Source organism: Cuculus canorus, chromosome 9 (genome assembly GCF_017976375.1).
Source record: "Cuculus canorus isolate bCucCan1 chromosome 9, bCucCan1.pri, whole genome shotgun sequence".
NCBI lineage: Eukaryota > Metazoa > Chordata > Aves > Cuculiformes > Cuculidae > Cuculus > Cuculus canorus.
In genome coordinates this window covers 9340557-9352663 of record NC_071409.1, presented here as the reverse complement: position 1 = coordinate 9352663, position 12107 = coordinate 9340557, and the positions used below count along the sequence as shown (strand labels likewise).

Genomic DNA, 12107 nt, shown 5'->3' with positions numbered 1-12107 from the left:
AATGCCTCTTTTTAAACCTTTGTTTCTCAACAGTGTCAGTCAGTTTTTCTTTCTTTTGTGTTTCTTTTTTCTCTTTGTGTAGGGGTAGTTTTTATGAAGCATATTATGATTTGAAGCATATTTAGAAGCTTCTGGTTTGTAGAAAGCAATTATAAACCAGCAGAATAAAGCACTGGATCCAAATGTCTTTCTGAAAGAAATATGTAGAAAATAGGTTATTATCAGTATCTCTTTAGCATAAAGATTAAAAAATAGTAATCATCTGTTCCTCTGAAATAGGGACCCAGAACTATAAATAACTGACAGTGGGCACTAAATTCTAACCATCATTAAAAACCTAAACTGATCTTTTGGCATAGAGGTAACAGTGTTTTAAATCAGATATGTTGAAATGTTAACGACTGATCTCATGAAACAGCTGTGTAAATCGCTTTTCTTAAGGTGCTCACCAGCCAGAGGTTATCGTCTGCCATCAAGTGCCTTAATTAACCTGTCTCATGGTAGTCGGTCAGAAATGGGAAATCAAAAGCTGATGGCCATAGTTAAACCTCAGCCAGCTGTGAATAACTACAATTCATATGCATCTGATCTGTCATCTGTATGCTCACAAAAAGTGCATCTGGGAGGCCTCAACCATTCTCCTCGCTCCCTTTTTGTTCCTACGCAAGTAAGACTTTTCTTTCATTTTTACGTTTTTACCTAGAAGCCAAAGTGTGACCATGGTTGTTATCTTCAGTGGTACATAAAAAATTTAATGTTTATGTCAGTGTATTAGGAGTAGGAGAATCCTTGTCTCAGAGAAGTGAGTTAATCCTATAATGAAAGGGACCGAAAGTTTCTTATTGACAGTTGTTTTGCTTTGAGTAGCGCCACTTAGATTTTCAAGTGACAAACATTTAGTTTGAAGAAGTGATACCACCTTTGCTGTCAACAAATGTTTATTCGGGCAGAGATGCAATTATTTCCTTAAAGCTCTGTTCCAATTAATGCCTGCTGTGGGACAAGTTTGTCCAGAAAGAGAAGCCACGAATTCCTTGTCAATTCCGCTTCTTGTTTATGATTTACTTCAGTTTAAAATATAGTAAAGGAGGAAAAATTACAGGTGAATTGGTGTTCTCACTGGTTTAATTAAACTTTTTTTAGTAAGTGACTTCTTGAAAGAAAAATGGCTTAATGGGTAACTTCATGTTTCTATAGGTGTGTCTGAGAAGAATTGCCTTGTGTTTTCTAAGTCTATACAAGAAAAAAAATACTTTCCAAAAGAAAATTTAAGGCAATGAAACACTTCTGATTTTCTTCTCTTTGTCTGATTTAGCCATTGAATGGAAGACAGCATTACAATCTCAGGGCTGAACATCAGGGCAATTCTAACTCACCCCAGAAAGGATCATTTCTAAGTGGCAATCAGAAAAATAAAGTGAGTGTTTTGATTCTTTTAATATTGGACCCACATATGCCAATATTTATTTTGCTCTCCTATTTAGAGTGGCTATTATTTTCTCATGAATAAAGATAGCTTTGTTTTAGTCAGACCAGATCCAGACTGGAGCAGAACTTGTCCCAGTTCTCAAATTAGTATAATGTTTTGTGTTATCCTTGTTTAGATTCTAGATTTTCAAAAGTATCTTTCCATAGCTGAGCTTCAGTTGTGTGGGAATATAACTGTTATGTTAGGAAGCACTCGAGCCTGATTGACTTATTATTATTTTATAAGGCCTTACAAAATAATAATAAAATCTAAGAACACTTAGATTTTTTAAGAACACTCTCACCAGTATGAGAGGATGCGTTTGAAACAATTTTGAATTATTATCTGAGTTTAATTATACTTGGTAATCTTTCCCCTGCTTATAACTTTAGTTAATAACAAAACAAAAACAGTCTCAAAAAAAACTAAAATCATTTCAGTTTAATAGTGATTCTTAGAAGAACTTGTTTTATAAATACAACCCACCACAGCAGCCTGTGTTGAATTAATTTAATTCATAAATTAAATACCTGCAAGTCCTGCTGGTGTCAGGATTAAAAATTCTGTTTTCTGAGCACTGTTAAACTTGGGCTTTGCGTTTGTCAGAATGTCTTTGTTTAGAATGTAGAAAAAGTTCAGTTTATAGCTGCTGAATTTGTTGAGGATGTTGTTTTTTATTTTGTCAGGCACAAAGCAAGCAAGATGATGAATTCTGCAGCATATGGCAGTCATTGCAGGGTTCTGGGAAGCCTCACCGCGTTCAGCAAAACACGCATGAGAAGGTTAGTACACAAACTTCAAACAGATCCCTGGGTTCAAAGTATGAAGTTACTTCGTTTTATACATCAGTTCCTTACATCAGAAAACATTCTAGCTAAAGTTACAAATAAATCCTCTGACTGAAAGTATTCTTGCCCAAGGTGTCCGTAGCTGTGGAAAGGAGGGAATCGTACGGGGCTACTATGTAAACATGTGGCGTTTTCTGGTTAAAGTTTGGTGTTTGAAATCCTAGGGTGCAGTTCTACCTCAGGAAATCAGGCTGGGAACTGGCAACCAGCTCTCTAAGCCAGGATTCAATGACAGCAGCTTGAAAGGTCAGCAGAGAAAACAGGAGCCATATAAAAAATGTAAGTACTATAATTAGAAACCTGGTGTAAGAGAACTGCTTGCTTTACCTGATCTTCATTGAAATGCCTATTGAGTTGTTTGTAGTTATCAACAGAAAGTCATTTACTGAAGTTACGTAACCAGTACGTTACACTTGGTTTTGTCAAATAATGTCCCTGGTGTGCATGTTGGGTTATTTCACGCTTAACCCTGAGCCTTTTAATCAAGCTGTTCTGTGTTATCTTGACTTTCCACCCATCTGACATAAAAAAGCCAAAACAAAAAAATCCCCAAAACTTGGCTTTGAAAATTTGCTTGCGATCATATTTATAAAATATAAAATTAGATAATGTGATTACAGATACTTCATTTTATTTTTTCCTATGAGAAAAGTATGCAGCAAGTGACCCGCAAAGTATGAATTAAACATCTGATACAACCATTCACATTAAGACAACTCGGTGTACTTGCATAGAGTTAGTAACTTTCTTAGTCTTGATTATTACTACGTTTTCTAAAAGCATCTCAAAAGAATGCATTCTTTTGTAGTTAAAGAAGATTCCAAAGTTACAAGAGGTGAAAGTCAGCCACATAATAAAATATCAAACAAACAGGTAATTTCTTCTGTACTGAGTAAATTTATTCTTTGCTTTTCATTTTATTCTGATCTGATTCATCATTTTACAGATTGCTTTTTAACTGGCATCTGAGTTGGTTCTTTTACTCGATAAATTTTATTTTAGAGTGGCTTTTTTTTTCTCTAGAGATTTTATTGACAGAAAATGGGAGAAAGTGTGTAAGATATATAATGATACTAAGTGATTTTTCTGTTTATCTCAGGCTCTAAAAGCTACAATGGAGTAGGGAAACGCAAATGCTAGGCTTTCAGTAAGCCAAAATCCTGTAAGAATATTAGCTTGTGACAGCTATTTGCAGATGCCTTTCTAATACGATCATGTTATATAATGAGTAATGGAGCATTAGTATTCAACAATAAATGCTGCAGTTTATTTCAGAATTTTGCAGGCGTGAATAAGAGCGGTGTCAAACTTCTGAAGAGGAATGAAAGTCCAAACGTGCCTGTAATTCAGAAGGCTGCAGTTGACAGTCCGTGTGGGGTTGGAAAGGTAGCATCTAGATAATTGATTTTATTGTGCTCTTGGAATTACTTCAGTTCCCGTACCATTTTGTACCAATTATTCCTGGTTACTTGTGTACAGATTCATGTTTATATCAGATACAAGACAAATCTGGATAACCTTGATTGTTGTTTAAATCATTTCTCTATTGGTCAATACTTGCATGGTTCTGGTAGGTAAAACTTGATGTAGTCTTTGTTTATCTGTTCATACTTTGAGCAGATGTAACTGTGATCTGCCCAAGCTAAGAGAAAAAAATCCTGAATGAGCATAGAAGTCATCTCAAACCAATACCCCCTTGCTCTTGCATCTGCTTGTCAGATACTGGACTGATATGCTTTTTTATTTTAAATTAAGAAGGACAATGAACTTGAAAGTCTTCTGGCTTCTCTGAAAATGTCCAAAGAAAACGAAGTGCAGACTTATTCCAAGGAAGCAAGAACTACAAATGAAGAACATCTGTCACCACAGTCATTCGCTATGGTCCGTATGCTAAAGGAATCATTACATTGCAATTTAACATCTGCTGTCTTGGCTTCAATGCTTCTGTTTAAAGAGAATCCATGAAAACCCCTTCTGCCTTTTTAAACATGTTGATGAGCTTCTTATTAGCTTTTCTGAAAGAAAATCAGCAAGCACATTTGTTTATGCTAAGATGCTGTTATCTGTGCTTTGATAAAATGGAACTAATAGGAAAACAAAAACTCAGACTTTGTTAGCAGTGATGGTGTTTAGAGATAAGTAAGAAGGTGGTGTTTTCTGAATGCCATTGTGTCCCTGATTGGTGTATTTTATCCCTAAAGAAAGGAACACAGATGCTCAAAGAAATTTTGAAGATAGATGGCTCTGATGTGGAAACAAGGAATGAAGCGAAATCCCAAGTTACTGATGTTCCTGCTCCCCCTGGTAGACAGGATTGCCATGGAGCTGCCTTGCAATGCAGACCAGCAAAAAAAATGGGTATGTTTAGCTATCAATTCATCCTTCAGAGCTTCACCTTGTAGTGATATTCTAGAATGTAGGTAGCAGTACAGTACTGAGTTGGAAAATACAGTAATAAAATGCCCATCTTCTTCAGTTCTTCTTCTTTATTCAGATCTTAAAATCTCTTTATAAGTATTCTCCTTGTTTTTGTTAATAGTATATGAAATTACTAGGAAAAAAAAAAAATCTTGTTTTTCTGCTAATAACAATGTTGCTGTCCTTTCAGAACAGGAAATGTTTCTGATACAGCTTTTTTCTTTCTTCTTTTTGTCAGCTGCTTATATGAACAAGCCTCATAGCACTGGAGGCCCTCAGAACGCACCAGCACTGGAAACTGGTGGTCACCCTTTCGCTTGTCCACAGCCTGCACTGTCTACTGTTTCAGAACTTTGTCGTATTTGTTCTCTTGTTGGAATGTCACAACCAGATTTCTCTTTCCTAAAAACACCACAGGTAAAAAAAACTTTTTCTGCAAAAGTTGAAGTTCTCAACTTCCTACATTTAAACATTTGGACTAGCACTGATATGCATCTAAAAATAAACCTTGGCACCTTCTGTCACCTTTTTTCATAACAAACAAATCCTCCATTTCCATCTCAGAGTTCATCAGCAATGCAAATTTCCTCACAAATCTTATCTTTTTTTTCTAGACCATGACAGTTTGTCACATAAAATTATCGAATGGTTTGCTGATTCATGGGCCGCAGTGTCATTCTGAAGCTGAAGCAAAGGAGAAAGCTGCGCTTTTTGCTTTACAGCGTTTGGTGAGGATGCAAAGAACCTTTTAGTATCTTTGTCTCCTTTGCATTGCATCTGTTTGTAACTCTCTGTTTCCTCCTCCATAGAGTTCTATAGGAGTAAACTTCCCTTTGGCTCCACCTCCTCCTCCACCAGTGTTTCCAAATTACCAACCACTGGGAGTTCCTGTACCACCTGGATCTATTCCTCCAGTATTTGCACAAACCCCTGGTTAGTATTTGACAAGTACACCTTTCAAGTAGTGTCATGATAGCATGTAATTGTAATAGTTCTCTATAGGAAAATGAATGCCTTCCAGAAAGCCCCATTTTTGGTCTTCATGTATGTCTGAACTGCTTTGGAAACAGTTCACGAACCTCTTCTCATCAATATGCAAATTAATTCAAAACAAAGAATCACATCTCTCCTAATCATTTATTTTCCTCAAAAACGCATTTGTCCATTCAGTCCCAATTGTTTTGTTGGATGTTTTTTCCTTCAAAAAACAGTAATTAGTTCAAAGTTGATAGTCTCAGACCAGAATTCATGAGAAATCTCTTCCTTGATTTTCTAGAGGAATTTTTTCTCCTTATAGTTAATGGTTATCCATGCATTAGTGTTTTCATATGTTTATAACCAACTTTCACTGAATTGCTGCTTCACAATCCTGTTGTCCCCTGCCAAATGTTGGCATGGTAAGTAACCCCCCAAAACTGCTCAAAATCCTGGTGGTGTTTCTGGTTCCCATCTATTTTGTATTTTACTAAAGCTCGAGTTCACAGCGAGTAATTAATGAGTCAGCACCATTGTGGCATCCTGGTAACCTGCACAGCAGCCACAATGTCTCTCCTCACCAGGGTTTCTATGTTGTTGATTTGTTTCAAAAGAATGGCTTAAAGTTGCAACCTCCCCCTGCTCCAGCTCGCGTGGTGAAGGTCCTGAGTTAAGTGTACTCTGAAACACAGATGCCGTGACTTAGTTCTCCTAACTGTGCTGCCATCCAGATGTAGTTCTGTACAAGCAGAACTGTTTGCTTGGGTTTTTTTTAATAATAAATAAATACTTATATATTTTCAAGTAAATATGAAGAATATGAGCCTTTATTGGCAAGAGAAACGGCACACAGACAAATATAGTTGGGGTACTTTTAGGGTCTTGGGCAGTCGGTGTCCTCTTTTTGAGGAAAGAAAGCTAAAAGTTTCTTATTTTCACAGCTAATATAATGCCTCCATCATCTCACATGTTTGGTCCAGTGTCTTGGGGAACTCCAGTGCCTAAACACTATTATCCTGGCTGCTATCCAGGAAATGTCCCTCTGGCAGGAACGATACCAGTTGGTTCTCACAACCAGTTTATACCTCTGCAGGTAATATGGGCGAGTTTGTCTTAATATTCTGGTTTTGTAAAAACTGTGCCTGTGTGATGCGTGCAGCAACACCCCACCGTGAAGCACTGTTTAGTGTTAGAGAATGATTGTAAAAACTGTACGCGTTTTCTAAAAGTGGAATATTTGCAGTTTCTTGAGAATGCATTCTGTTAAATATTATTTATTTAATTTAAAGGTAACGAAAAAAAGGGCTGCTAGCAAGAAAAACTTTGAGCTCAAGGAGTTTCAGAGTTCCCCTCAAGCTGCACCACTAAAGAATGAAGAGCCAGTGTCTTCTGACCACATTCAGCAAGACAGTTCGTCAGCTCCTTTAAAATCCCCTCAAGCTGCTCAACCCACTGTTTCATTTCAAGACAATGTTGCTACTCCAAGCGTTCCTCATAACAAATCAACACCAAACACGTCCAGCAAGCGAAAGCCAAGGAAGCTGGCTGTCAATTTTGGCACACCAAAATCTTCAGAATAAACGTGGTAGCAAGGTGTACTTTGTCTTGAACTCTTCCCCCACTGTTGTGTTTTACCATCTAAAACAATCACAAGCTCTATTAAAAAGACCAGCCACTTTAAGTGTAATATAGAATGAAATACTTTTTATTTGCTATGATTTTCAGGTTGTTATGAAAACTAAAGATTATGTTAAAACTTACTTATTTTGACTTAAATTAGCAAAAGCCCGGCAATGCTGGGTTGAGGTTACCATGCCATCCTTCGTGCCTGGGTTTCTAAACAGTGGCTTACAGACTCTACCGGGTAAGCAGCAATAACAGTGGCAACCTTAACTCAGAGTTGCTGTGCTTTTTGGAAGGGACATGGAGCGGTGATAAGTTGGGCATCCTGTATTCTAGCTTATTTTTAAATAGTGTAATAAGATAGAAAAGAAAAACTATTTAAATGCAGCTTTTATATTGGTTGTCCAGGTTTTTCTGAGTTGGATCAGTGTGACTGAACCCTGCTTCCAGTGGAACTGCCAAACCCACTTCACCTGTGAACTGCTAAGTTTTATACCAGAAGGCAGCAACTTCACAATGTTCAAAATATAGTTAGAATTGTACCTCGAGTATCAGAGTGGCAAAGAGTGGTTGCTGATGCAGGATCTGTTCAAAGAGATAAATTAATAGGATGGAGTGAATAAAAAAAAAAAATACATTTGCAAAGTAGAGAACTCTTTGGTAAAGTACGTTTAGTTTTTTTTACTCTACCAGCATTCTCAATTTTCTTGTTTTTCTGATGCTAAAATAACATAGGTACCTACTACAGATCTGTGGAGCCTCCTCAAATGCTTTTTTCTAAATCATAAAAATGGCCAGAGTTTAAAGACACCCATTTGTGTAGTGTGGCTGTCAAAGTTCTGTTTACCTAGAGCACGTTTCTCCCTTTAATAGTCTGTGCCCTTAAACCTTCTCCGTGCCAGGTTATTTTTTGTTACTAGTGACTTTTAATATTTATTTTTTAGTTTTGTGATAGAAGTTCTGTGTAGCAAAATGAATTTATCGGAAATCATTACTATTGGTTCCATAAGACTATTCCAACAAGAAGCTGACTTGTGGTTTTGGAGGGCGCTCTGCTGCAAAAGGAGTAACTCCGTCAGTCTTCGTTCATATAGGAAGAAAAGAAGGCTCCGTATTTCTAACCCACACGTACAGTTCTTGACATTAATAAGAAATAGTAGGTCTAAGAGAAAATTTGAAGCCTCAGTTGCTGCTCTTTGCTGACGTTGATTAAATTTCATTTTTCTTTTTTATTCTAATGTGTTCCAGAAAAAAAATAAATTCCTCTGTGGCCCAGGGAGCTTAGCAGTAAAGCGGAATTTAGTGGTTCATTGTGCTGCCTCCAGGCAGGTTTTGTGCGGGATCCGCAAGTCTGTAGCCTGTCTTTTAGCTCTGGTACCTTATTCTTTGCCTCCATTTCTTGGTGTGGTACCAAGTTTCATGTTGTTACCATGTTATAGGATTGTTTTATATTGATTTCTCCAAAGCAGTTGTTGCCTCAGCGGCATTTGGAGAATAGCAATGAACCCTATCAAAAGAGTAACAGAGGTAAAACCAAGGAATTTTAGTTAATTTTATTTATAGGGTAGACTGCACACAGTCTTAAAATACATTGATCTTGTTGTTCTCTTTAAAGCCATCTGGCCTCAAGAGGGTTTGACGCCGTATTCCGTGAAGGGAAAGTTGTATGTTCTGGTGATTTCTTGTCACTAGCAACATGAGGCTGACACGATGCTGACACACCACTACGTTAGACGTGTTGATGTGAAATTCAGTTCTGAGACACAGAGGTTAGTCCCCCATCCTATATGAACTATCTGATCATCAGAGAAAAGATCTGTTTAGAAATTCCTGCAATGGAGATAAGACTGTGTTAGATTCTTGCATCGCCGATGTATCTGGATAGCCGATTTATGCAGATTTTTTAGAACTGAAGTGATGGACACTACTTTGAACACTGGTAAGCACAGCGATTTTTATTTTCAGTTACTTATTTCAGACTAAAACTTCTCCCTCTTCAAGTCAAATTGCTATATTTAGTCTGTATAGCTGGTCAAACCCTTTGTTCTGCAGCTGCTGTGAATTGTATCAGTTCCTGGTTTTTTGTTTCTCTGTTCTATGACACTGCCTGGTGCCCAGGTCATTACAGCTTTACATGTCCTAGTACATGTGACATCTGTGTTGGCCTACGCCATGTCCCCCATGATTTCAGTTTTATATTTTAACAAGGTGATTATGTTTTAATTCATACAGATATAAATTTAAGCCTTTGTTTTTCTCATAGATATAAAGTATTTTGTAAGCACTGGAGTTTTTCATTAGATCTTATACAGAGCAGTATTTTACTAAAAATCCAAAAGGGAAGACTTTTATGTGCGCATTTTTGTAGTTTCTGATTTTTTTAAAATAACTTTTCATTGTTTATCTGCGAAGTGAAATGTTTTAAATTTGCATATGAATGGATACAGAATGTATTTTTTGTGCTGTTTAGTGTTAAGTGTGCATTTGCAGATTTTTAGCATGTAGTTGCACAAAGAAGGTGTGCAAAGATATTTTAAAATATGAATATATGATACACTGAAGGAAAAACATTCATACAAGTTAAACGCTATATAAAACTTTAATGCAATAGAATAATTTTATAAATTGTGTCTGTGTCTGCTTGGATTAAATATTGAAACAAGAAGCATTCTGTACTTTCACTGTTTTATTTCTAAGTGCTACATGGGAACTTCTGCTTCCTCCAACCCAAAATCTTAAAAGATACAAATTAAATCTCGTGAAGCTCAATTTCTGTGGTTCTCAGAAGCAGGAACTGCCCACCTCAGAGCTTTTTCTTAATGGCTTTTAACCACTGCTCAGTTAAAGACATGAAGTTTGTTAAAACGTTACGGCCTCTTTGCAATCGAAAACACTTAACTAGATTATGACCTGCCAAAATGTCTGTGGCCTGTGGTACCAATTAGATTAAAACAAAGCAAAAAGCCTGTGGAAGAGGCAGTAGACTACTTGCCACCATGTTCAATCCTAGTGGTTCTTAACAAGGTGCAAAACCAGCTGATGGCTGAAAAGCAGGATGAGCTGTGGATACCTGAAAATATTTGACACCATTTTCCTGTGCCCAGAGCAAAATATCGTGCTGATATTTTTGCTAGAGTAGAGTAAAAGTAATTAGGTCCTTTGTAACAAGGCTTCTGAATGAAGCATCCTGACAGGCTGCACTAAGAGCGTGTTTGGATTTCTCTAGGAGACAAACAGCAAGTTCCATGTCACGGTTTGATTTCCTCATCCCCCAATAACAGCAGAGCTTTTAAATTCAAAATTGCCAAATTAATGTCACTAGATTTTATCCTTATTTTAGAGGGGGTAAATAAGCTTCACCTTTGTATTGTGTATATACCATATGCTGAGTTTTGACCACTTATCCGTAAGATTATGTTCAAATTCTATTTGTTGTTCCCTCTTAAAGCGCAATGAACACTGTAGTCACGCCAGTGAATTCCTACTGTCTTTGGCTCTTACTGTCTTAGGCTCTGTATTCTGCCAACTGCAGCTTTTCATGCAGCAAGATGTTCTTTTCCTTTCTCTAGATTTGAGGCAGCTTGCCTAAGCAGCTGGCATAAAGAGTGGAGCAAACTCCTAACGTGACCAGCCGCTGCGGCTTTGTGTAGTGATGTTCTGTGCAGAACAACAGGCAGGTTAGTGAATACACTCAGTTGATATTACTCAACATCATGATACCAAGATGCAATCTTGTATTTCTTAAACTGCCTTCAGAATGTTAGTCCAGGGACTCTTAAAGTACTACAGTCATCCTGCATGACAAGTTCCCCTTATCATTTCTCCCATCTAAAGAAGATAGATAAAAACAACTTAAGTAAAGGGGTAACTTTACAGTATCTGAACTTGTGTGTAATAGATCTTGCATGGACACTCCTATTAAAAAATTCAGTGACTTCCATTCAGTGTAGTTCATCTGAACTCCTGTATAGATGACCCCTGAGAGTGAGGAATCTCAAAAGAGGAATGATTACTTACAGTAAGGGATTTTTAAACTCTTTTTATTTGAGATGTGATGTCTATGTGCACTCCAGAATCAGCCTGAGAAATAGTTATGATCTTCTCTTTCTGTTTGTGGAAAGGGGACACGGTGACACAAGGGGCATAAGGGCAGTCTGAATACACACTCTGGGCTAAAAGAATGCAAATTCAGGTGCATGAGGACCCATGAATGCTGAGACTGTAGCTAATACGTATTTCAAAGATTTGGATATCGTGAGGTAAGTAGCTGTTGTTTATTAACAAAGGAATTGATGGTTGAGCACTTCCTTGCAGCTGCTGGTTTCTGACAGAGTGTTTACTTTTACTTTTTGGTAATTTACAGATTTCCTATTTCTTTTCTGCTTTGTATAACAACACAAATCAAAGAGAACAGAAGGAGTCATGATGCCATCACGTGCAAACAATAAACCTGAGTCCTCTTATTTGAAAGGACTGAGAAAACATTTTTCATTAAAACTTATTATTTTTTCTGGTAAAACTTCTTCAGTAGGTGTTACTACATCAGCGTTGCTTTATGGAAGTTGATAGTCACCCTTAGGCCCATATTTGGTGTAATCGCAAGAGAGACCAAGGCTGGCAATAAAGACCCAAAATGTAATTTCCCTGCAAGTAACGACAGCAATACATTTGAAAGTTGGCAACTTACAGCATTTTGAGGGTACAGGGTGAAGCAAGAACTGTGATTCCAGTACAAGTAAGTGATTTATTTCAGAGTAACCTATGCATGTTTTAGG

At 37.2% G+C, this 12107-nt stretch overlaps 1 protein-coding gene across 3 annotated transcripts in view; it reads left to right on the top strand.

Annotated features, from left to right (window-relative positions):
• The window catches only part of XRN1 (5'-3' exoribonuclease 1), a 33611-nt gene extending 23360 nt beyond the window's left edge, over nt 1–10251 (top strand). Inside the window, exons 31-43 of one of the 3 annotated variants that reach the window (XM_054073991.1) lie at nt 442–667; nt 1316–1417; nt 2155–2250; nt 2481–2595; nt 3125–3189; nt 3592–3702; nt 4072–4197; nt 4518–4674; nt 4973–5151; nt 5349–5462; nt 5544–5667; nt 6651–6802; nt 6999–10251. In XM_054073991.1, coding sequence (XP_053929966.1) covers nt 442–667; nt 1316–1417; nt 2155–2250; nt 2481–2595; nt 3125–3189; nt 3592–3702; nt 4072–4197; nt 4518–4674; nt 4973–5151; nt 5349–5462; nt 5544–5667; nt 6651–6802; nt 6999–7289 — 1858 coding nt within the window. In that variant the 3' untranslated portion in view covers nt 7290–10251. The remainder of the gene's footprint in view (nt 1–441; nt 668–1315; nt 1418–2154; nt 2251–2480; nt 2596–3124; nt 3190–3591; nt 3703–4071; nt 4198–4517; nt 4675–4972; nt 5152–5348; nt 5463–5543; nt 5668–6650; nt 6803–6998) is intronic. The other 2 variants (XM_054073989.1, XM_054073988.1) reach the window with 2 other exon arrangements.
• Nucleotides 10252–12107: the final 1856 nt, after the last annotated feature.